We start from the raw sequence: 23088 nt of genomic DNA, 5'->3' as shown, positions 1-23088 counted from the left end.
TGGGGCCAACCACTGTCAATATAATTGAGCCCTCGTCCTCAGTATGGACTGTCATTTACAAAGCCCCCTCAACTGGATCAATTCATTCTCCAAAATACGCCAAACACCACCATGACATTTGCAGCAGAGACTAGCTCCAATGGCAACAGCCGCTGCCAGTCAAGCGGCGGAAAGGCAGACCATTTACAGCAGGCCTTTGTTGATGACAACGTCGCCATTTCTCCCAATGCCCCTGAAGAGGTCCCCACTCTTCTAAAGCGAATAGCAATGCATGGCGAAGCATACCTGACAGAGAGTGACGAAAATGAACGAACGAGAATTCTTGATGCAGCACGATCACTGGTCTACGCGCTAGAGACTCCCCGAGAGGCTATCATCCGGCACTGCTGGTCCCAGGTGAGCCATACCTACTACATAAGCAAATGTGGACACATGCTAAGATACATGGCAGAGCACGATTTATGCAGGTGTGGAAACCGGTGTCGACCTGGGGATTTTCACTGTCTTATCTCAGGACGACAAACCGAAGACAGCCGGCCACCTTGCCGCAGCGACCGGCGCTGACCCAACAATGATTGGTAAATAGACTCATAAATTTAATAGCCATAAAAGCTAACAGCCCAGCTCGCATCCTGAAACACCTCGCGGCTATGGGCGTAATTACGGAAACTGGGCCTGATGAATACCGTCGGACGGGATTTTCCATCGCAATGATGTCCAACAGATACAGTGATTCTTATCCTTGCATGTAGGCTACCCTAATATCCTGGCTATAATGACTATTAACTGTGATCAGGACTGGCTGCATCACCGATGGCGTCCTTGCTCTCCCCGCTCAGCTCAAGAAAACGAACTACCACAACCCCAGCGATGGAAAGAATTGCGCCTTCCAGCGTGGTTTCAGAACACCTCTCCATTTTTTCGATTTTCTCGAAAAGAACCCCATCCATGCAATTCAATTTAACAACCACATGTCGGCATACCACCAAGGACGACCAAGCTGGATGGACGTTGGCTTCTATCCGGTATTGTCTCTAGTCGCCGAAGCAAATATCGGTGATCAGGATGTTTTACTTGTCGACATTGGTGGAAGCCTGGGACATGATCTGTCAGAGTTTCGTCGCAAATGGCCACAGGTTCCAGGTCGGCTTATCCTCCAAGATCTACCCAAGGTTGTGGAACAAGCCAGAAGCATGGATCTGGATCCGGCCATTGAGCTTATGACACATGACTTCTTTACAGAACAACCGATAAAGGGTGAGCGCGACACGAAGCCCTGTAAGGCAATGACTAACATTATTTCAGGCGCCCGTGCATACTACATGCATTCTGTTCTGCATGACTGGACAGACGATGACTGCCGTCGCATATTGGCTAATATTATCCCTGCCATGAAGCGGGGGCACAGCAAGCTGTTGCTGAATGAGAATGTTATCCCAAGCACAAATGCATACTGGGAAACTACGAGTCTTGACATCATCATGATGGCGGACTTTGCGTCGACTGAACGCACGGAGAAGCAGTGGCGAGCGCTGGTGGAATCGGCCGGCCTCAAGATCACCAGGATATGGACCGTACGGAGGGGTGTGGAGAGTCTGATAGAGTGCGAACTGGCTTGATGTTGCTATGAATCTTTCAAAGAATATTTAGGGGTTTGCACCATAGTTCTATTCAGTTAGTCCTATGCCTTCGTTGGCCTTACATCTTAGTGGTTGCAGCCATCATTCAAAGGCCTTATAAGCACAGGCGCAGCTTCAGATCTGCATGGACTTATCACACAATATACTACGTTTCCTTGCGTTTTTTGGGGTTCTCAGAGAGTAGTTACAGTAGATATTGATGGTTATAGTATTTGGCGCAAGGGATTGATCGACGAACAGTCATGTGGTACTAGGAGGTATCACAACATTTTTGCAGCCTATAGGAAGGTCTGTAGACTATGTGAATCATCCAAGTTGGATGTCTGAGAGATTCTCCGTGTCTCATCCCCGCTACACCCTGCCTACTAATTAAATACCTAGACAACCCCTCAGGAGCCATAATGTATCTCCACCTACCAAAGTAGTTTAAGAATCCTCCGACTCCTTCCATTCTACTGTGTCAGTCTGCGTCCACTCTACATTCCCCAAATGACAATCACGATGAACAAGTGAGCGTAGACCATCCAAACAGTTTCATGCTAATACATCCTAGAAACGAAACTACTTCGTCCCAGGCAGACGACTATCCGAACTTCAATCTCGGCTCCTACCACCGACCCATCGCCACATCCTCCCCCGACGCCCAGCGATGGTTCGACCGCGGTCTCCTCTGGTCCTACTCCTTTAATCATGGCGAAGCAGCACGATGCTTCGAACGAGCAGTTGAATGCGACCCCACCTGCGCGCTAGCCTACTGGGGCATCGCATATGCTATCGGACCAAGTTACAATATAGCCTGGGGCTTCTTCGACATCCCTAGTCTGCTAGCCACCGTACAAAAGGCATGGCATGCGCTCGAAGCTGCTCAGAAACATGCTACTCAGGCCTCTCCACTCTTCCACATGCTGCTGAAAGCCATCGCTACCCGGTTTCCTACCCCGGACAACATCCCCGCTCCTACCGAGATGAGACAGTATAACCAGGCGTATGCAGATGCTATGCGCGTCGTGTATGAAGCGTACCCAGACGATCTCGACGTGGCATCATTGTTCATAGAGGCGCTTATCTGCGTCAATCCGCGCGAGCTGTGGGATATGAACACCGGTGAAGCGAGCAGCGCACATACTCTTGAGGCAAAGACGGCAATTGATACTGCCATGGCATGTCCGGAGGGTCGGGACCATCCTGCCCTGTGCCATCTTTACATTCATCTCATGGAGATGTCAGCTACCCCGGAGATGGCCCTGCCTGCTGCGGATAGACTGCGTCGAATGACTCCGGATGCCTCGCATATGGTGCACATGCCCGCGCACATTGACATGGCGGTTGGGGATTACCGCCGTGCAATTGACTCCAGCGATGATGCTATCGTAGCTGATGACATGTTTTTTAAGACACTGGAGGCATCGCCGTTGTATGTCGCGTACCGGGTGCATAACATTGTCACGAAGCTGTACTGCGCTCTGATGTCTGGTCGGTCGCGAGAAGCCATGTTGGCTGCAGATAAGCTGGACGAGGTAGTTGATGCTAAATTGCTAGCTACTAAATCCCCCCCAATGGCAGATTGGACAGAGAGTTTCCTGGGCAGTCACGCACATGTCCTGGTGCGATTCGGTCGCTGGGAAGAAATCCTGCAATTAGAACTGCCAGCACCACAGGACCGGGCCTTATATTGCTGCTGGACAGCCAACATTCTTTACGCCAGGGGTCTCGCCTTCAGCGCTCTTGGACGTATTCGGGAAGCAGAAGTCGCCCGAGAGGAGTTTGAGGAGGCGCGCAAGCGGGTCCCGAGATCGCGGATAAATAATTTGCCTGTTCGGCAGGTCGATTTCCTTTCCATCGCATCGAAGATGCTCGCAGGTGAGTTGGAGTACCGCAAGGGGAACATTCGAGTAGCTTTTGCGACACTGCGTCGGGCGATTGTGCTAGAAGATGGCCTGGCGTACTGTGACCCGCCGGCGTGGATGCAGCCCGTGCGGCATGCCCTAGGTGGGTTGCTGCTGGAGCAGAAGCGGGTCCCCGAGGCGGAGCAGGTCTTTCGGGAGGACCTGGGCATGGCACGGGGGTTTCCGCGGCGTAAGGGTCGGCTGAACAATGTGTGGGGGTTGCATGGGCTGCATGAGTGTCTGGTGGCTTCTGGGAAGATGGATGAGGCTCGTGTTATCCAGGTGCAGCTGGATATTGCATTGGGGTCGGCTGATGTGCCTATCACGACCTCGTGTTATTGTAGGTTGTCTGCGGTTAATGGAAAGGGGTGCTGTGCTCGACTTTAGCAGTATCATCCTTCTACAGCAAGTATATGACCAGAATGGGTCATCGCAACTGTCACTTCAACATGACAGACGTTCCGAAGAACTTCTTGGCAGTATTCACAGGTCTATAATATGTTTGTACAAATCCATCACTTCTATATACAATCCGACACTCCGTTCCCATGACTTCTAAAAGATATTTACTCCGCGCGAGGATCCTTCCAAAGCGGATCAACAAAATAAACTAACCCATGCGCTACCGCTGCAGCCAGGGGACCAACCTATGATTATTAGTATCATATTCGACATCAAGCAGAAGAACCAGACATGAAACTCACCCAATGAATCCAATGATATGTGGGAAAATCACTCGCCACATAAGCACCGAAACACCTCGCAGGATTAACGCCTAACACTTCGTTAGTCATCTTCTCATACACTTCAATAGAAAAACTAGAATACTCACTAGCACCAATATACCCCTCCCTCGTAAACGCCGTTCCCCACGTAACAATTCCCAATACAACACCCACCAACCACGGCGAAACAGCATGTCCAAACACCTTCGCCTGTCTAGGGTCTAACGCGACACCGAACGCCAAGAAAATCAAAATCAGGCACGCAAAGAACTCAATGACCAGTCCATCTTTTGCGGACACCATGGTCGTGTCGATATGGCATCCTCCCACGGTGAATTCACGCGTGCCGTACGCGGAGTGCATGGCAAAGCCGGCGAGTGCGCCTCCAAGCGTTTGGCCCGCGAGGTAGAGGATCATGCGCGGGAAAGTAATAATGCGCGCGAAGAAGGTGGCGAGTGTGATAGTGGGGCTGATATGGCCGCCACTGGAAGGGGAGAAGGTGTAGATGAGCAGCGGTGTGAGTAGGAGGTTGGTGAGGCCGCCGAAGGTTGGGGAGAAGAAGGTGACTGTTCCGTAGACGCCGGCTTGGCCTTTGGGGGATGTTGTTGCGGATAGTGGGTGGGTTGTTACCCAGCAGGTGATGAAGACATTCATCATGCTTGCTGTTGGTTATACACTTATTAGCTCGGGAACCATTCATGACATTGTTTAGGGTTTCGGAGAAGGCGGGGAAATTACCTATGCATTCTAGCACTGCGAACTTCCATAGATCCACGCTCAGGAATCCCCGTAAATCGAATATCTCTTTTAGTGTCATGCACGGTGCTGCGTCGGGCACCCTCTCTAACACCTTTGAGTTCTTAGGGTCCGTCCTGTCAACCACGAAATCCTGGTTTCCGCCCATGCGGCCCGCGAAGGGCGGGATGGCGGGCTCGAGCCCATGGTGCTGGGGGTGTGTTTCATCGCTTTCATATTCGGGGAGATAAGTGACCACCATGGTTCGTTTGGGTGATTGGGTGCGATGACTGCTGCTGCTATCAAGATAAGTGGTTTGTGGCTGCAGCATGTCAGAAAAGATAAGAAAACATTGCATGCAATTGATCGCGTGGTCAAGGGGACGTTTTTGTGATCGGGAGGCCCCGGTCTAGGGCTTGGAGGCGCGATCGGGATGGAACGGGACGAAGAAATGGTGATGGTCGGTCGGCAAACTCGGGGGCGCCGCAGAATTGTGGGTCGTTTAGCCGAGATAAAGAAGGCTTCTAGAAATTATTTGCAAAATCTTTCTGTCGACTCGAATTGATCGGCCAGTGAGAGAGCCGGATTGCCAGATAAGCTACGGCCGATGGCTGGCCGTGGGGATGATCCTTCAACCGACTGCATCGACTGTGGAGATGACTGTCTGTGCCATCATCGTGCCCCTGCGACCACTTGCTCTATATGAGACGGGAATACCCCGAGGTTAGCCTGACAGTTTGGTAGCGAAGTCAGCTTGGGGTACGGAGTAGCGGCGCCATTCTCGTGTCCGTGATGTCACTCGGCATATTGACCCTGCTGGCTCGGCTCCGAGGAGGCTGTATGATCCTTCATGGTGCTACAGGGTATGTGCGTTGTCTCTGTGCTCAGATTTGAATGCACGGTTGTGCACAACGGAAGCTGCCTCGGTCGGGGTGCCGGAGTCTATTTCCATAGTTTGAGTGGCACTGTAATTCCGACGGTTCGGAAGCGTTCTCGGCCGTTGACCGAAAATGGGACAATACATCCTGTGCATGGTAGGGGGGTAGAATAACTGTTAGTCAAGGTGTCTCAGGTTGCTACTAGCATCTGATGATCTCTTGTGTTGTGACATCTCATTTTTTTGGGGGGTCTAGAGGCAAGGATATTTGCCAGAACATGCCACCTACTCCTAGGCGCGTGCCAGCGATCTTAGCGTTGGATCATGCTGAACATAGTCAACTGTAAATACTTTCGGAACTGATAGATTGCCGATATAATTACTTTGCAAAATCCTATGGCAGGCATTTCGTGGTTTATCTTATTCAGTACTCTCACGGCGCGTTGCTCGAAAACTATATATTCACAGTTGAGCCGGCAAGGGGGGCACCGAAGAACCACTGCCAGCTGATCTTTTAAACCAAGTGGATCAAACAGAACTAAGCCATGAGATTCATGGACCTCCCCGTAAAACCTATTGGAAAGGAATGTTCAAAGATTTAGCAGCCAACGTGTAGTAGTAGATAGCAAAGAATGTAGCCGACTTTGGCTCTGGACAATAATCTGTGGGTAGTTGTAACGGTGGTGCCATCGAAAACACAACATTAGTATTTCCTCCTCCATGAAAGGACTAGATCGAGCTAGAAAGCCACTTTCAACCGATAATGGAACTGTCATGGAAGAATTTCCAGCCGACTACCGCTAGTCTTGAGAAACACGGTGGTTGCGTGTACCATATGCAACAAGCTATTTCTAAAAAGGCATGGCCCACTCCGCACCGCTTATCACTACTTAGAAGAGAAACGGCAGCAACATACGCGTCGTTTGACGATACTCCTTCCACTGCTGACCGAATGTCCTTTCTAACAATGCCTCCTCTTCCTCAATACGCACCCATCCGATCACTGGTAGAGCTATGGCCCAGAGGACCCAATGTACCACTGCCAATACGTGCAATTTCGTAAGACCTGGCATAAAACATGCGAGAACACCATCCTCTCTTGCCCAGAAATACAGAACTGCAGGGGCCTGGATGGCTAACCCCACGTATGCTGGGTGGCGAATATAAGAATAAAGACCTGTAGTAATAAGGCGATCAGGCTTCGAGAGAGAGAACGTGAAGCATGAGCCTAGCTGCCAGAAGGCATAGATACGAACGAAACTACCGAGGCAAATGAGCGCGAGAGCAGTTGAGGTTCTGTATGTGAGAGTGAGATGATCATGTCGGACATGCTCTATATGCGGGCAAAGTGCTTGCTGCTGTGCTTGTGGAAGAATGATGAGCAGAGCGTGAAAAAGGCCCACTGCGAGGTAGTTCGCTCGGTAGATCGAAGACGCAGTAACTACACCATGCTTCTTCAGAGAGTCGGTCGCCACTGGTGATGAGGTATTCGAGCACTCCAGGCTTCGGCAATTCAACAGGGTTGTTGCAGCCAAAACAAGTGAGAAGGTGATCTGCATTCTGAGATGACTATTTAATGAAGCTAATCTGATCTGAGTCTGGGGCAGCAAGTCTTCACCCAAAGTATATAGCAGAGGACCGAGCAGCCTCTAGGTAAGATCCGGCAGGAGATGCCGTTTTGTTAAGCTTTCTAGCCTTGTCAATGCGCATGCAAGCATCCGAGGCCACTGTTCCACTGCTGTGGAAGGTGTTGCGAGACTAACGACGAGGTGAACCGGTCACACTGAAAGGGACCCACATCCCTCAACATGATGCAGCAAACCTTGTATAGACTTCATTGTGCCAGGGTCAGCTGCACCTTCCCCAGCCAGGTGGTCGATTACCACGTCGGGAAAGACACATGTCATACAGGATTCCTACACGTGGTTCATGCTGTGTCTCGATGGTAAGCTACACAACCTTGTTGGTTTGACTTTGGTGAAGCGTGCTTGTACCTCGGACGTGGCGATACTAATTCGCACTTCGGGTACTTTATATTTCCCGTATCGCCGTATTACTTACCCGACGGTTTGTCTGCCCCACCTATTGTTTTGTGTATTCATCGTTGTCAACATGTCGCCGGATCTACCTTGCATTGTCTTTGCGAGGTCCTTTTTCCATAGGCACGATAGAGATGATAACGCAGAGCGCCATGCTAGACATGAGACACCTAAGCAGATCGACGAGCATGCTCACCGGCGAAAGCACTCGTCAGACTCAGAAAAGACACTTACAGTCGAGGACTGGGCAACAAGTCGCGAGAACCCACACAACTGGCCGCTAGCAAAGACAATCATCACATCCCTCATAGTATACGTCTACACGTAAGTCCACCCAATCACACCTCGCAAACAAAAGTACCAATCTAAAAGTACAGTTTCGTGGTGTATGCTGGGTCATCCATGTTCATTACGGCAGTCCCGTTGGTCATGCAGGAGCTGCACATCTCCGAGCAACGCGCCATGTTAGGGCTGTCCATCTACGTGCTTGGGTGTACGACTGACCCCATTCAATGCTATCCCATGACCTTATACTAACCTCAACAGACGGCGTCGGACCCCTCCTCTGGGGCCCGCTCAGCGAGATCCCTCGCATCGGACGATCAGTCGTCTACGTCGGAACATTCATAGCATTCATCCTCGTCACGATCGGAGCCGCCGAAGTATCGAACTACAGCGCATTCGTCTTCCTCCGCTTCTTGCAGGGGCTCTTCGGCAGCCCGTGCCTCGCCAACGGCGGCGCCTCCATGCATGACCTTTACCCCGAATCCCAGTTCCCCTACGCCCTCGCTCTATGGGTAGCTGCAGCGTACTGCGGCCCGGCTCTCGGGCCCCTGCTCACCAACAGCCTGGTCAACAACATCTCCTGGAAATGGACCATGTGGCTCCTCGCCTGTATGTCCGGCCCGGTATGCATCCTGCTGTTTCTCCTCCCTGAAACTTACGCCCCGACCATACGATACCGCAGCAGTGCATTCAATACCAACAGCAGCAACGACAATAACAGCGATAGTACAAGTGACAACCCCCTTGCCAAACTAAAATTCTACCTCGTCAAACCAGTCCAAATCACCCTCCAAGATCCTGCCATCCTCTTCGCCAACATCTACACCTCCTTTATCTACGGCACGTATTATACCTTCTTCGACGCCTTTCCCATCGGGTACCCACCCGTCTATAATGTATCCTCTACCACCCTCAGCGTATTCTACCTGTCAGTCCTAGTAGGGTGCTTCCTCGCAGTATTCGCCTACTTCACTTATCTCTCCCTCCCTAACTACCTCCGCAAACACCATCTCCATCACAACACCCCCAAATCCACCTCAATCCCTCACCCAACCCACGAACGACACCTCATCCCCGCCATCCCAGCTACCTTCCTCGTCCCCATCTCCCTCTTCCTCTACGGCTGGACCCTCCGCCCCTCCATCCACTGGATCGTCAGCATCATCGGCGTGACATTGTACGCCAGCGCGGTGTTTATCATTTTACAATGTCTCTCCATGTATATACCTAGTATATATCCCGAGTACGCGGCGAGTCTGTTCGCCGCGAATGACTTCTGTCGGAGTACGTTGGCTGCTGGCGCGGTGCATTTTGGGATCCCCCTATATCAGAATCTGGGGATGGCGAGGGGGTCGAGTGTCCTGGGAGGTGTCAGTGTGTTGGGGGTTTTGGGACGCTTGGGAATTTATTGGTTCGGGGAGAGACTGAGGAAGAAGTCGAGGTTTGTGGAGAGGTTGGTTGAGTAGAGGGCTTTGATTTGTTCTGGGTGCAAGTGTAGGTTGAGGATGATATGTTGTAGAAGGCGTGGGGTTGGGTAAGGATGGTAACGGTAGTGTATTGAATGGGTTGTATGATATACTCCGGCTGGTTGGATGATGTTTAGCTCAGTCATGATGTCGACAGTATTGAATGATATGCTGACTTCTCTTATTGGTTACTTTGACTACAAAATAAAGCTAACCAGTTCTTTGGCTATGTCCATAATCGGCAAATACATTGTTTCAAGGCTGGATATTGTATCAAATGTATATTAGGGTCAGCGACTCTCAGCTTGTGTTTAGGGGGTATAAAACTACGGCAGGACTGAGACAAACAGCATGAATTACCATATCTAGACCACCTAACACTACCGTCGTATTTGCTTACAATCTAATCTAGTAGCGCACCCACTCTATCTCTTCTACCTTTCACAACGTCAATCCACCCAACAATAACCCCCCCAGAACCAACACGACCACCACGCACTGACGATAGAACCCAACCGGTGCTTTCCCAAGCACCATAGCTGCTTGCTGGACCTCCGGACTCGGAAGCACCACGCCCGTCTCCGACAAAGCCAATCCAGCCTTCCGCTCCGGATACCGCGGCGGGTTCAGCAGATATGAGACTGGTGCCCAGTAACTGACGATGGAGAGGTAGCAGATGTGAAGCATCGGCGGCCAAGCAATCGTGGTGAGCAAGCGGGATAACAGCCTATCATCAGTGGTTGTGATAGCCGTGTAGATCGAGTAGACGATGGATGCGATAGTGGCAAGCAAAACGACAATGCTGTATGCGATCCCGTTGTGCCACAGATTGTGGTAGAGCTTCTGGAAAGATGTTGGGGTCGCGCTGCGATTCCATGAGTTGGCGCTGCTGCCAGTTACGAAGGAGCCTTTGGGTCGGCTGGCGAGCAGGTGGAATCGAGCGACGGCGTGCATGTGAGCTGTTATTGTTAGTTTCATCTTGAAGAGTGGTAGAATGAGAGAGAGAGAACTCCTATCGCGGAGGGACGCAGGGTGAGAGAATATCAGGAACAAAGTGGTAGAAGGTGAAGTCCAGGAACCATTCAAGACCATAATAGAACGGGTAATGACAATACGCAACTGTACAACAGAACAATAAAAAACAAAGGTATGTATCTTACCTCCTGCCAGCCAGATATTTTCAAAACGAGAAAACGGAAAGCTTTCGAATCCCGTGTGCGCGCTTTGCAAAAGTCCATACGCCCATGTCAAGGCGATATGGAGAACAGCCAGAAGAAACTGTGCTTTGGCCAGCAATGGCGAAATGTCTGGGACCAGCTGACCCGATGCCAGAAGCAATGGAACCATTGCAAATGAAATCAAACAGCCAAGGCCTCCAGCCATGATGAAGACGCCATTCTGTGCAATACTCCACTGCAGCGAGCGGGGAAGTGTCTTGTTTGTGGGCGGCATCAACACCCAAAGCTGTTGAGAGTGGCCAATGTGCCACCGGTTGCGCTGTGCAATGTGTCCATCCAAGGACGTCGGAACCAATCCGAATTGTAACGGCTCCTGGACTTGGATGGTGCGGTGGCCTAGCCCCTTCAGAACAAGCGACAGCTGCCAATCCTCGGAGAAGCTGTACGTCGGATATCCACCTGCATCGATGATGGCTTGTCTCCGGAAGAGGGCCCCGGAGCCTGCATCCTGAGCAAGACCTCGACGATCGAGCTCTGCATTTTCACAGGTGTAGAAGTGGAGGCGTGACTGGGAAAGGGGGTCACCTGATGGGAGGTTGTAAAAGTACTGCCGGGTGGTGAGGAGCACGGCTTCCGGGGTCTGAAGGAGATGGGGCAACGTCGCCCTCAGAAAGTGAGGCATGGGGATGGAGTCTGCATCGAAGATGGCACAAAACTCAGGTGGAGCCTTTTCTTGCAGGGTGAACAGGGCGTAATTCATGTTACCAGCCTTGGCGAAGACCTTACCGGATTGCCTTCCGCGCGTGTGGTAGAAGAGGTGAGGCCATTCAGTGCGCAGTGCTGCAACGGCGGACTCGAGCTCTGTGGAAGCACCATCGTCCAATACACGGACCCGGAAGCTGGAAACTGGATAGTCCATTGTACAGGCAGCACGCACGGTGTCCAAAATGACGTCGACAGGCTCTCCGCAGCAGGGCACCAAAATGTCCACCTGCGGTAGATCGTCGGTGCCGTGTAATCGCAGTCTTTTGCGTGGTTGGCTCTCTGATGCCGAACCACCTAACATGGTGAGAAGCTGATCATGACGCCAAATGACTGAAAACATATTAGCTTGCGCGTCCTCGTTTGCTCGAAAAGGGAGCCGGCGTGTCGAAACACGGCAGTTCACGGTGGTATAGACATACTGGCGAGAACGGTCTCGACCAACAGAGTTAGCCAGGCTCGCCAATTTTGTTGCACAGCAGAGAAACACAGAGCTAGGCGAAGGACGAGATAAAGGTTGGAGGTCCATGATGCCAGATGGGCTACGTAATAGAGCAAGCGTCGGTGCCGCTGTCCCGCGACAACGCGATGGTCAGGCGGGAGCTCCTGAATGTCGTAGAGCAGTTTAGACAGCATTTGTCGGAGCGGTGCGACTGAGACCACCGTCAGATGTAGACCCTGTAAATCCAAAGCAGTCTACGATGCGTAGTCAGACACAGTGTTCCACCGAGTCTGGTGCTCTGTTGCTAGTGAAACTGGCCGGGGTGCTTAGTAGCAGAGCATGGATCACCACACCACTGCAATGGCCGGTACTATGCACACAATGCCCGTGAAATACAAACCAACTCACAGTGCATGGTCGACGAAAAATGAGGAGAGAAAGAAGAAAAATGCCTAAGGGCATCACTGGCAGGACATATTTGTGCGGCTGCCCCCTTTTGCCTTGGGGTTCTAGAATTTACCACACGTGCTCCACTAATTCCCTAGTCGGGAAGTCTGGTGATCTTGGACAGCGGAGTGGGACATTCATCTTGGTGACTTGGTTTTATCACTGAAGGGCTTGAATGGAATTCTCAATTGATAGTTTTCACATGCTGCGTCTTGCATTCCATTCCATTTTCATCCATCACCTTGATCTCCCCCTTTGCACAGAAGAACAGGACTGCATTGAGCGATGAATTGCATGAGTAAGCGGATGGGAGTGCAGGAAGCAGCCGAAGGGAGGGACCGTGCCCGTCCAGGCCAGCCCGATGCAGTCAAGTGCGTGGTGAATCAATCAAGAGGTGGTGGTTGTGAAAGGTTAAAGCAGCAGCTATCCGCGATTTTTAGGCGGCCATCCAGCGCGAAGGCCAGTGATTGGGGCACATGGTCACCCAACACATCAATAGCCAGACCGCCTCTTTGCAACCAATTGCCTGGCATCCTGACATCTTGCGGGCCGGCCCCGGAGAACTCTCACAATCCATAAATACAAGGTCTAGACTACGGCTGGTAGGGTCTTTTTGCCGCCACCCTCTCTATCATCGGCACCCCGCAGGCTGCAGGGTGGACCGGGAGGAAGAAATCAAACCCTGGTCAAGAATCCGATCCCATCATCAAATAACAGAACTCAATTGCTGCAACGTGCAGGGAGCATCAAGAAGTTCCAGTGGAATGGATGCGTATCATCACCGGTCGGCTATCACTGTTTGCCAGATCAAGTCTCCGCTTAGTTGGAGTGTCCTGGCCGGGGAATACTATCGTCGGAGGCTTTGCTGCTTCTCTCTTGCGGTTCCGGGGACATCCGGCAGCGCGCCAGCCAATGGGAGGATATTGATCGGGACGATCTGCGATGTCGGTCAATCACGTGATCCGGATGTCTGGGGTCGAGTCCGGTTTTTCGACTCATCAAGGGCCTCAATGACGACTGCCCCCCGGGGACACTGGAATGGCGTGGCCATAACAGAAGAGTGGTGTGTAAAGTTGCTAAATGAACATCCGGCGTAGTACGTTGCTATGGCGGAGGATGTAATTACGGTGCTACCCCATGGAATCGCCCCGACACAGGAATACTATGTATCAGAACAGAACACTCAGCTATCATAACCACGGAAGAGATAGTTAAAGCAGTGCGTATTTACATTATTGCCGCCACTGCCGTCAAGCCAACGCTCAAGGGAGATAGTAAGTTAGATATGCCAAGTAAGCCTACAGTAAGTTGCCGTCCCGTCTTGCCTCAGTGATAAAAATAGTTGAGGTTAATCTATATGTTTCGGGGCAAAAATGGAATAGAAAGGAGTCAAAGTGAAAATAGAGAGAAAGAAGCCAATAGCATTCACAGATTTCCTCACGGGAGCCAAGTATCAGATTCTACAGTATGATCTGCGGTCATCGGAAGAGAAAGTTTCTACGCCGAGTATAGATGGAACTATCGGCCTAAAATTGGCCGGTTTACTGAATACCAGTAACAGATACAATGTCTCAATACTATCATAGGCCTATACTTAAGTGCAGGGTTGAGCTCCCTGACCACAGTGAGTACAATGCCCCAAACAATACACGAACACGGTAGAGACACATATTCTTCTGCAACTATCCGCAATAATTCCGACCGACATGTCCAGCCTGCGAGCTGACACAGCCCACCCTGTCATCGGCCAAGATTTGATCAATCACTATTGTGGGTTACAGAAACGAGGTGTGAAACATCACGAGGACTCCAAAAGCACTATTGAATGTCTGTGTAGCCTCTGCTTATTCCGCCGCAGAGTTCCGCTTCCCCGGTGTTGCACAACATCTTAGTGTTCCACATTGCTCCCGGTACAGGCTGGATGGCGCAGCCATGGGAGCAACAGGCGGATAGTCACTACGCCTGGGGGAGTGTGCCTCTACCACTAACGTTCAAAGTAGCTGGGAAATGCTCATACTATTGCTCAGACTTGGTAGATCACTGATCAAAACAGGCATGAGGGAGAGAAAGAAAGAAAGAGTACCTAAATGAAGGAAGAAGAATAAAACGAGGAAATTGGTTAAAAGAGGTGCAATCTGGTTAGGAAATAAAATAAGACATAGTAAAAAAGGTAAAATGAGCGAAGGGGACGATGATGGCAGTCAAGAAAGCTTTTGCTGCAGAGAAAACACCCAAGCAATTCAGGTCAGTGAAAGGGCATGTTGATCATCCGACGTCCAATCTCTTGATTGCCTATCCTTGCCACAAACTCAATTTTGTTGTCAATAGGGAGAAAAGTCGTGGAAATTTCGTAACAAATTCGAACTTGCCTCCGACCGCCAACTTCTCTAACTTCTTTTTTCCCTGCAGGGACTTGTCTAAACCGAATCTCGATGGCAGTAAGAGGGTCCAAATCTAAAACGGTTAACATAGCAATGCCGCGGAGGAAAATAGGAAAGACTTACTAGTCACAAAAGCCGGTGGCCGTAAATCTCCTGACACAAATATGTTCTTATGGCGATCTCCAAATTCGCTCTCAAGAAAGTATTCCACAACATTTTCTGTCTCCACTGCACCTTCGTGATATGTCCTCCCCTTTGCCCATCACGTCATTAGCAAACACGGAACAAAGTTGAAACGGGAGTCAATGCAGTTACCATATCGAATACCCAGATCGCCGCCTCGGTTACAATCTCTCTACCGTCCACAGGGTCTCGTGTAAGGAGCCCCGGTCGTGGCTGACCATGTCTGTCTGCGTCGTACTGCTGAACACATTCGAACCCGATAGACTGGGGACATCTGTGGATAGAGAGCACGTCATCGAGGCCGTAAACTCCCGCTCCATTGACGACGGCTAGTTGCCTGGCAAACATTAGTCACAGTTTCCACCAAGTTTGTCGAATAGTTAGTCAACTTACGGCTGGTCAGGAGTGTAAACATCTAGCGCGTGTTCATTCTTTATTCTTCGTTGGACTGACCGTAAGATGTAGGCATTTTCAGCCCCACCTCCGACCAAGTAAACATGCTACATTCCTTGTCAATTACGACTGTCTCCGTTTTCTTTTCTGCCTAGATTCCAGGAAATACTTGCCTGCTTCTTACCACCAAAGCCGGCTATGGCTATAATGCGGTGCTGTTCGCTGATCAGACTTACAGCCATATCAACAACGGGGTCGAGAAACACTTGTATGTCTCGAGCGGACAGGATGATCTCCTTTTTGCGACGGTCATAATATTCCGGGTTACTAGTCGATAGTACTGGCCTGAACGGCAAACGGTATGCCCAGCCGCGCTCCTCTAGATTTTCCGGGACGAACTTCTCGAAGCAATTCCGGAACCCGCGAATCAAGGCACTGCTTGGGCCTATGAATTTTGCGTCCTGATCTATGAAAGCGTTCCCAAACCTCGAAACCATTGTCCTGTAGAAAGCCGCTTCCACTGATAACATGCCAAGGTTCCCTGGGGTAACGGATTAGCTTCGTTGGCAATGAGTTATGCAGAATGGGAATACCTCGGGTTGGCTCGAGCTGCCGAATGTAGCGGCCAAACACAGTTTGACGGATAAGAACCGATCCTACATCCTATGTATGCCAGGATTTCAGACACGAATTATAGCCACATAGGTACCAGACATAGTGAACAATGGATAAGGGACGACATAACGAAAGTAAGGGTAGAACTCACGATGGTTCCCCCGCCAATATCACATACGAGCATGACGTCGTCACCCTAAATTTTTTTAGCTAGTTGTCAACCACTTTACCGAATTCATAGAAGTGAGTTCTATCACAGCGTACCCGAAAAGTGTTTGCCTTCTTTCTGAAGACATCAACGGCTGCCGCTATGGGCTCTGGAATCATGGTCAATATGTCGCTCGCTTTCGTTGCTAGCCCGGCAGCTTTGACGATCTGTTCCAGTGCTTTGCGGGTTTCCCTTGCCCATATTCCCGGGACAGTGATAGTGTAGTGCACGGGGTGATAATCAAGCCCTTTGCGGGTATTATCAGAGATTATTCTCTTTGAATACATCCAGACAAACTCCAGGTAATCTTTTATAACGTCAGTTGCCGTCTTGTCGGCCGGTAAGGAAAACCCTCCGTGACCGACTGTGGAGTTCCAAAACGCATAAGGATGGTTATCCCGATCAAAGTTAGGTTCAAGCAATGGTTTGAAAAGTGATGAACAGTTTTCTGTGTCTGCTATCACCTGGGCTCCCCACCGGACTGGATCATGCTGGAGGATTGTAGGGACCTTAGTTGTAGTTATCTCGCTAGAGTTGTTCACGGGCCACTTCTCAATGAGGTATTCATCATCCTCCCCTCCTCGCACGCCAAGGCCCCTCAAGGCGTAGGATACGCCTGTTTGTATTGCATGTCAATAAACTGTTATATTGCAGAAGAGAATGGCAGTTCTGAAAAGGATAACGTGCCAGTGTAGGTCGTGCCGAAGTCAACACCGACCATTATTTTTCCATCCTCCGCTACTCTCAGTGGCATTGTGAGAATGTAAAAATACGTCTGAATAAAAAGGCTGTCGCTGTGAAGAGTACTAGTTAATCGATTTTTCCTTGTTTTGTTCTCGATTCTCGGTGCTAAGATGTCAGAGGCAGACATCTCTCGAAGATCTCCCTATATAGTGGCTCGCTGTTCACATTTAGTTACAGTTCAGGTTGCAGAATCATATGGTGCACTCACCCTAGACACGTCCACATGATGGTCACGCAAAACGAAAGACTTGTGGGTGATTACACTGCATGCAGTCCTTGTGATGTTCGATGGCAGCACAGCAGCAATGTCTGTCATCGGTAAATCTTCGCCGGTGTTTCATTGTTTCATGCGTCTTCATTGCACGGAATCTGGTTGGCTGGATAATTACACGCGTAAGTATCTGTATCTGCTCGTCCCATTTCTATGGATTACGGGTGCGTGTGTGCTTGATTCATGGCAGTGGCAATATGATTTCATGTTTCCATATCGTTATCCGTCGCAAAAAGAAGCAATGAGGAAGGCGACACCTTCTCGCACTGGATCTATTGGAGCTCGTATTACTACCGCGATGAAGTCCGGGGCGTCCAAGCAGTGTTTGGCTGCCCCTAAGGTTTCAGACCTTCTTCTCTTGCCGCTCGCACTTGACAAAGAACACGGCCCCAGCCTGCTGAAAGAAACGCGCCCGGAACGGACGAATTTTGTCCAACAATGAGACGCTGTGTCAGACTGAGCCATCGAGCCAAACGCTGTCGGACGAATTACAGTCTCTGCATCGATACAGTCGAATTCTGGTCTAGCCTTTCTCTTGTCTTACATTTGTGCACCATTGTGCGCTCTTTCACCCTCCCGTCATTTCCCAACCCTTCCGCTTTCCCCGGGTAGTACAGTTCTACGTATCTTCGTTCATCCTCAAATTCTCCCTACCAACACCCACGAACACCCCCTTATCTAACGTTGAATTACAGAGGCGGTCACATTACCTTCTATCTACAATGGTAGCCAAAAGGGCAAGGAACAAGACAAAGCACAAAGCAAATGATAAAGCAAAGGACAACGCAAAGGCTAAGGCAAAAGTACGTACACCGAACATGCGACATTATCTGTCCATCTCGGCCTACCTCCAATGGCACTCGAAATCTAACATCCAGAAGTTCTCTGCCCCTGATCGATCAGCATCTTCATCTTACAAGCCGTCCTCGGATGGGACACACAATGGAAACGACGAGGAACATCTAGACGCCGCCGAAATTCGGAGATCGCAGCGAATTCGAGTCAGGGAGGTTTCAAAGACAGAAGTCCGTCATGGTACCAAATCTAAAGCCTTGCCAATGACATTAGATAATGTCATGTCTGCGAAGGAACCGCCGCCGGAAGATACCCTGTCTCCTGTCGAACAGCCACCAACTGATATAACCTCTCCTAAGGAACAGCGCACGGACAATAACGAGTCTGTGGAGGAACCGATACCAGACGACGTCCAGTCTCATGGGAAACAGCCAGCGGATGACATACAGCCTCCTCGGGAACAACCACTCAATCAAAATGAATCTCTCGGAAAACAACCAACGGACAATAAAGAGCCCGTGGAGGAACAGCGACCGAATGATATCACGTCTGTTGAGGAACTGCCACCAGATGATATGGAATCTCTGAGGGAACCGCACCAAAAGCTCAAGGAAAAAAAGTATCGAAACTCAGAGAAACAATGTCAAAAGCTGAACAGACGTTATCGAAAAATAAGCAAACAACAGCAGAAGATGAGCAAACAACATCTGAAGACGAATAAACAATATTTGAGGGAGAAAAGACAACATCAAAAGCTCAAAACTAGGCATCGGTTGCTGAAAGATGAACACCATCTCAGTACAGAGCAATCCGCCACCCTGAAGGAACAATGCCAGGAAATGAAGGCAAAATACCAAAAAATGAAGGAACGTGTAGATTGGTTGGAGGGTTGGACAGCTGAGGCACTACACAAATACCATTATTTAGCCGCTGACCCTAGCGGCTGGGAATGCAGATCGCATGACTACTACGAGAAAGAGTTTTTCGGTCTATGGGCCCTCCTAAGGAATTGGGCAGAACGCCACGCTCATGAGGAAACTACGGTCTTGGACAGTCTTCCCGCGAACTATAAGAAAGATCTTGTCAAGAGCCTGGATGGCTATTGTGCTCAAATTGACCTGGAAGAAATCCTTGGTGCTCTCGAACTAGGTGATATATTTGGAACGGAGATCGTGACTATGTTTCTTGTCAAGGACTGTATTGAACGGTTCTTTCTAAACCCCTTCTGGTACATTGTGCCTCATCCAGGAGAAGGGACCGAGTATGACGAAGAAGTTCTGCCAAGGGCTACTCGCTTCGGCACCGGACTTCATGAGCTACTCAAAAAGTTCGACGCTGGTAAGAATCCCTCTCTTCAGTAGGCTGCGATTCCGTAATGACTGACTCACTTTTTCAGATGGCAAAGAAGGGTTTCTAGCTCAATCATGGCGCCTATGGACGGCCCGCCTTTGCAGCACAAACGTCCGTGCTGATCAAAGCAGCTTCGCCAAGAGCATGATCACCCGCCGAAACCTCATGGTTGAAGTTATGGTCAAACAAGTTATGGCTCACGAACTAGTAAAGCCCCTTCTTAAAACTTCACCGGACGAGAAATCGGTTGCTATCATCGAGCGGAGTCTCACTAGAGCATATCAGCATGCCGCAGAGCTCTCTGTGAGGCTCTCAAAGGACGATCATTATGTAGTATTCCGCAACTTGCATGAGATTGGAGAAGTCTTCGATGAGTCGAACCCAGATATGGAGGCAGATTCTTCGCAAGCTTTCGATAGTGACCACCTTAATGGCCACCGGGTTATGAGCATGACGTATCCAGCAGTGTACTTTTGTGGGGGGTTTATCTCTCCAGACTATCGACAACGTATCGTTAAAGCGAATGTTTTTGTGGAAGATAAGACAACAGTCACGATGACTGACTCTACCTGAGAATGATAATTGCTTTCAAGGCAAATCTCCCCGCGCATGTTCTCAGGTCACAACGATGCTAAATTCGATGTTTTTTCTCTTCTGATACCAGGAATGACAAGTTAAAGATGAAGAAACAGGTACTACAAGGTCTCTAACAAGCGTAGGCATCCACTTTCATGGCCAGCCTGAGCACCCTAACCAGCCTTGCCAAACCCCGTCCCACAAGTTTCCAACTGAACTGGATTCCTCAACTGCAGGATGCTTTGTCATTGGATTGCGATCATCATGAACAGACACTGAAGAGTAGAGTCCTTGTTTTTGTGGTGTGTATCATCTGCCTGTGTGGCTGGACCTTAGCGTAAGCCTTAGTTATACATTGTGGCTTGGCGTTTTCTAAAGTCCAGGAGACTTCTCCTAGACGGCGTCTAGCCTCGACTGATAGAAGATAAGTGTACTAGGTTATTTTATAAGTATCTAAGAGAGCCTGACTATGTAGGCATGGCCTGAGGATGGCCTAGCGAGTTGTTAATTCAGGTGAAATGGGTAGAACCCTGTTTGTATCTTAATATTGACGAGGACAGAGACTTAAATAAGCACCAGCTTGGTGCTGAACACATACCTAACAGTGACGTATTTGTGAGATGTGATGGTTTACGGGTTGGTATGTACGTGATATTCTAGTTTCTCTCACCCAGCCCGCTGAGGCGTTCCGGAGATGCAAAATAAAGCGTCGCCTCCCTCAGTATCTCCACTATTTCTTGCTGCACCTTCCCATGTTGTCTAAGGAATGCCAGCGAAGAAAGACAGTCTATTGGTGTATCTGTTGCACTAATATCATTCTCCCCTTCCTTTTGTATCTCGTTCTGGAGAGTGACTTCACACCAGCCAATAACATACCTCAATTCATCCAGATCCCCCTCATTACTTTCGATATTTAACTTATCGAGGTACCGGGGAGGAGTACAAAGTCTCATCTTACCGAGAAACGGCGGTGAACAGAGTTTCCGGAAAAAACCTTTATTTGTGGGAAGTTTTTCGGTGAAGAAAAAATCAATACATCTTTGGGTTATTGGGATAGCTTCTGGGGAGTCAAGCTCAATCCTAGCTGCCATAAGATCCATAACATCCAGCCAAGGGGCGGTAAACTCAGTAAACTCACTGGCGTTTTCCCACACACATTCAAACGAGGCCATATTGGTCTTGCTACCACAATGGACCAAAAATTTGGCATTCGCTGGTTTGTGTGATCCCGGAGCCAGGTTCAACAGTGAGTTTAAATTATACCATCTTTTCGCAGACTGGCCATTCGGAACAGGGTTTGGACTAGGCATCAAACACTTAGCTGAAATAAAGGGTCTTCCCTAACACACTGATGTTCAGCAGGCTTGGTGCACGAGTAATTATCGCCTCCAGGAGATCAGGATTGCCTTCGGAAGCAGGAAAATGTAGTATTGCTGTATCAGTAAACTCTTTGACTGATAACCTTCCAGAGTATGTGCAGTAAACGTCCAGATGTTTGTTCAATATACGCTTAATCAGCGAGTTTATGAAATCGTCATTATAGCACAGTTTGGTAGCAAATTCGAAAGAAAATGGTTTGGCACCTGCGTCCAGATGGGCCCCTACCATTAGTGGATAAGTTTCACATGTATGGGCCAACAAGCGATCCAGAGTACCTGGTGGACCGCCTCTAGTGCAAGCTATTCCGGGGTCAGCACCGTTTTGCAGTAGAATTTTGACCACTTCGACATTCTTGCAATATATAGCTGTGTGCAGCAGTGAACTTCGACCGTTGTAATAGCCATCATGGTCCTTGTCGTCCTTGTTATCACTGTCGTCACTGTCGCCAGGTATAAGGTAGGACCAAGGCCTGCTGACAAGTATGACTTCAAACAGCCATTCCTCAGCGAAATGACAACTTCGATTCAACTTTTGGGCACATAGTATTGAACGCTCGAACTTTGTCCTCCATATGACCCAGCTTCACACCCCACAACGAGATCGCTTTCTATCCCGACTCAGCAGTGCCTTGATTGAATCAGCATCTAACTCAATCTTCCCCCATGATAATGCTGGGTCTCAACGGTAATATACTCTAAAGCATGTTCCGTTACCCGCTCAGTGCAGTTGCGACAGAGGATTGAGTTGAGCCTCTTGCAGGTGCCCGATAAGTGGACTACAGACGACGTGTCCAGATATTGCACACACTCAAAAACCAACTCGGTAGGCAAAACTGAAAGAAGACATTGGGGTTGTGACATTGTTAGTAATGGATATGACGTTCAGAAGAGTGAAGTCTCGATTAGCAGAATATATGTGTAAGTGGGTTTGATATGGGCTTCCGAAGCGAGTGTTAAGATGGAGCACCAAGTCAGTACTTAAATATAATGGATGACTCTTGTAGGTGTGTTGAATCATACCTCGAAGTACAGCAATAGCCACATATCATATTGGAGATCTCCTTCTCCAATAAGGTGACCTCGTGGCTCACTTTACGATTTCAAAGAGTGGGTACGCGCTCAAAAGCATTTATCCCTTTGTAAGACCTTATCCGTCGGGTGTACATAAAGCAAGTTGCGCAGACAAATAATAGAAATCAAATAGAAGAAATACAAATCCAGCTGGGACCAAAAGACACCATCTTCTCTATTGGCATAAGGACATCTCCCTTGTACAATGTATAAGGGATCTTCCTGCGGGATAAGATGCTCTTTCATCACTTTCTCTCACCGACGCACAAAGAAATCAGGTAACTGACCATATGGTCCCCATGCTCTTTGTCCCAAGCTCTTCCAGTCCACATCTTTTTGTTGTTAACTGTTAACCCCTGAGTATCTTGGTGCATAATTTCATGTGTACGATACTTTCCACAGTTTGGAATATGGGCGAGATACAGAAGACAAATTTGCTGGCAAGCTACCGAAGCTTCGTTTTACTCAGGGCTGCTATTTTGTTACTACGACACAGGGATATACCAAGCGGCGGAGAGACCCGGGACGGCGTTATAAGGGATACAGCCACCGATGCTGCCGGCATCGACAATTACGTGTCAGGATTCCTTTCAGTTTCATAAACATAATGAATGCGTAAATCGTCTGAAAAAAAAGATTA

At 49.4% G+C, this 23088-nt stretch overlaps 10 protein-coding genes across 10 annotated transcripts; 5 read left to right on the top strand and 5 right to left on the bottom strand.

Annotated features, from left to right (window-relative positions):
* Window positions 1-267: 267 nt before the first annotated feature.
* An03g05790 (uncharacterized protein) lies at window positions 268-1619 on the top strand (the record flags this gene model as incomplete). Its single annotated transcript, XM_001390421.3, has 5 exons — window positions 268-396; window positions 452-578; window positions 625-748; window positions 797-1257; window positions 1306-1619. The coding sequence occupies 5 exons, from the start codon at window positions 268-270 to the stop codon at window positions 1617-1619; spliced, it is 1155 nt and encodes a 384-aa protein (XP_001390458.3).
* A 557-nt stretch (window positions 1620-2176) lies between these two features.
* On the top strand, window positions 2177-3913 carry An03g05780 (uncharacterized protein; the record flags this gene model as incomplete). Its single annotated transcript, XM_001390420.3, has 1 exon — window positions 2177-3913. One exon carries the CDS (start codon window positions 2177-2179, stop codon window positions 3911-3913), a length of 1737 nt encoding a protein of 578 aa, XP_001390457.3.
* A 287-nt stretch (window positions 3914-4200) lies between these two features.
* An03g05770 (uncharacterized protein) lies at window positions 4201-5248 on the bottom strand (the record flags this gene model as incomplete). Its single annotated transcript, XM_059747154.1, has 2 exons — window positions 4201-4913; window positions 4990-5248. The coding sequence occupies 2 exons, from the start codon at window positions 5246-5248 to the stop codon at window positions 4201-4203; spliced, it is 972 nt and encodes a 323-aa protein (XP_059600337.1).
* Window positions 5249-6436: 1188 nt separating this feature from the next.
* Window positions 6437-7422, bottom strand: An03g05760 (uncharacterized protein; the record flags this gene model as incomplete). The annotated part of the gene is made up of 2 exons (XM_059747153.1): window positions 6437-6525; window positions 6780-7422. 2 exons carry the CDS (start codon window positions 7420-7422, stop codon window positions 6437-6439), a joined length of 732 nt encoding a protein of 243 aa, XP_059600336.1.
* Window positions 7423-7975: 553 nt separating this feature from the next.
* On the top strand, window positions 7976-9653 carry An03g05750 (uncharacterized protein; the record flags this gene model as incomplete). The annotated part of the gene is made up of 3 exons (XM_001390417.1): window positions 7976-8226; window positions 8280-8395; window positions 8449-9653. 3 exons carry the CDS (start codon window positions 7976-7978, stop codon window positions 9651-9653), a joined length of 1572 nt encoding a protein of 523 aa, XP_001390454.1.
* A 441-nt stretch (window positions 9654-10094) lies between these two features.
* Window positions 10095-12122, bottom strand: An03g05740 (uncharacterized protein; the record flags this gene model as incomplete). The annotated part of the gene is made up of 2 exons (XM_059747152.1): window positions 10095-10612; window positions 10814-12122. 2 exons carry the CDS (start codon window positions 12120-12122, stop codon window positions 10095-10097), a joined length of 1827 nt encoding a protein of 608 aa, XP_059600335.1.
* A 1440-nt stretch (window positions 12123-13562) lies between these two features.
* Window positions 13563-14573, top strand: An03g05730 (hypothetical protein; the record flags this gene model as incomplete). The annotated part of the gene is made up of 5 exons (XM_059747151.1): window positions 13563-13578; window positions 13661-13785; window positions 14044-14106; window positions 14320-14452; window positions 14536-14573. The coding sequence occupies 5 exons, from the start codon at window positions 13563-13565 to the stop codon at window positions 14571-14573; spliced, it is 375 nt and encodes a 124-aa protein (XP_059600334.1).
* Window positions 14574-14727: 154 nt separating this feature from the next.
* Window positions 14728-17016, bottom strand: An03g05720 (uncharacterized protein; the record flags this gene model as incomplete). The annotated part of the gene is made up of 9 exons (XM_059747150.1): window positions 14728-14936; window positions 14987-15116; window positions 15179-15383; window positions 15440-15546; window positions 15676-15980; window positions 16033-16102; window positions 16206-16250; window positions 16319-16878; window positions 16977-17016. 9 exons carry the CDS (start codon window positions 17014-17016, stop codon window positions 14728-14730), a joined length of 1671 nt encoding a protein of 556 aa, XP_059600333.1.
* Window positions 17017-17999: 983 nt separating this feature from the next.
* Window positions 18000-19995, top strand: An03g05710 (uncharacterized protein; the record flags this gene model as incomplete). The annotated part of the gene is made up of 2 exons (XM_059747149.1): window positions 18000-19410; window positions 19469-19995. The coding sequence occupies 2 exons, from the start codon at window positions 18000-18002 to the stop codon at window positions 19993-19995; spliced, it is 1938 nt and encodes a 645-aa protein (XP_059600332.1).
* Window positions 19996-20654: 659 nt separating this feature from the next.
* On the bottom strand, window positions 20655-22238 carry An03g05700 (uncharacterized protein; the record flags this gene model as incomplete). The annotated part of the gene is made up of 3 exons (XM_059747148.1): window positions 20655-21300; window positions 21344-21817; window positions 22186-22238. The coding sequence occupies 3 exons, from the start codon at window positions 22236-22238 to the stop codon at window positions 20655-20657; spliced, it is 1173 nt and encodes a 390-aa protein (XP_059600331.1).
* Window positions 22239-23088: the final 850 nt, after the last annotated feature.

The sequence above is a fragment of the Aspergillus niger genome, assembly GCF_000002855.4.
Source record: "Aspergillus niger supercontig An03".
In the NCBI taxonomy this organism is placed as follows: domain Eukaryota; kingdom Fungi; phylum Ascomycota; class Eurotiomycetes; order Eurotiales; family Aspergillaceae; genus Aspergillus; species Aspergillus niger.
Note: the sequence above shows the minus strand (reverse complement) of the source record. Positions and strands in the feature narration are given on the sequence as shown.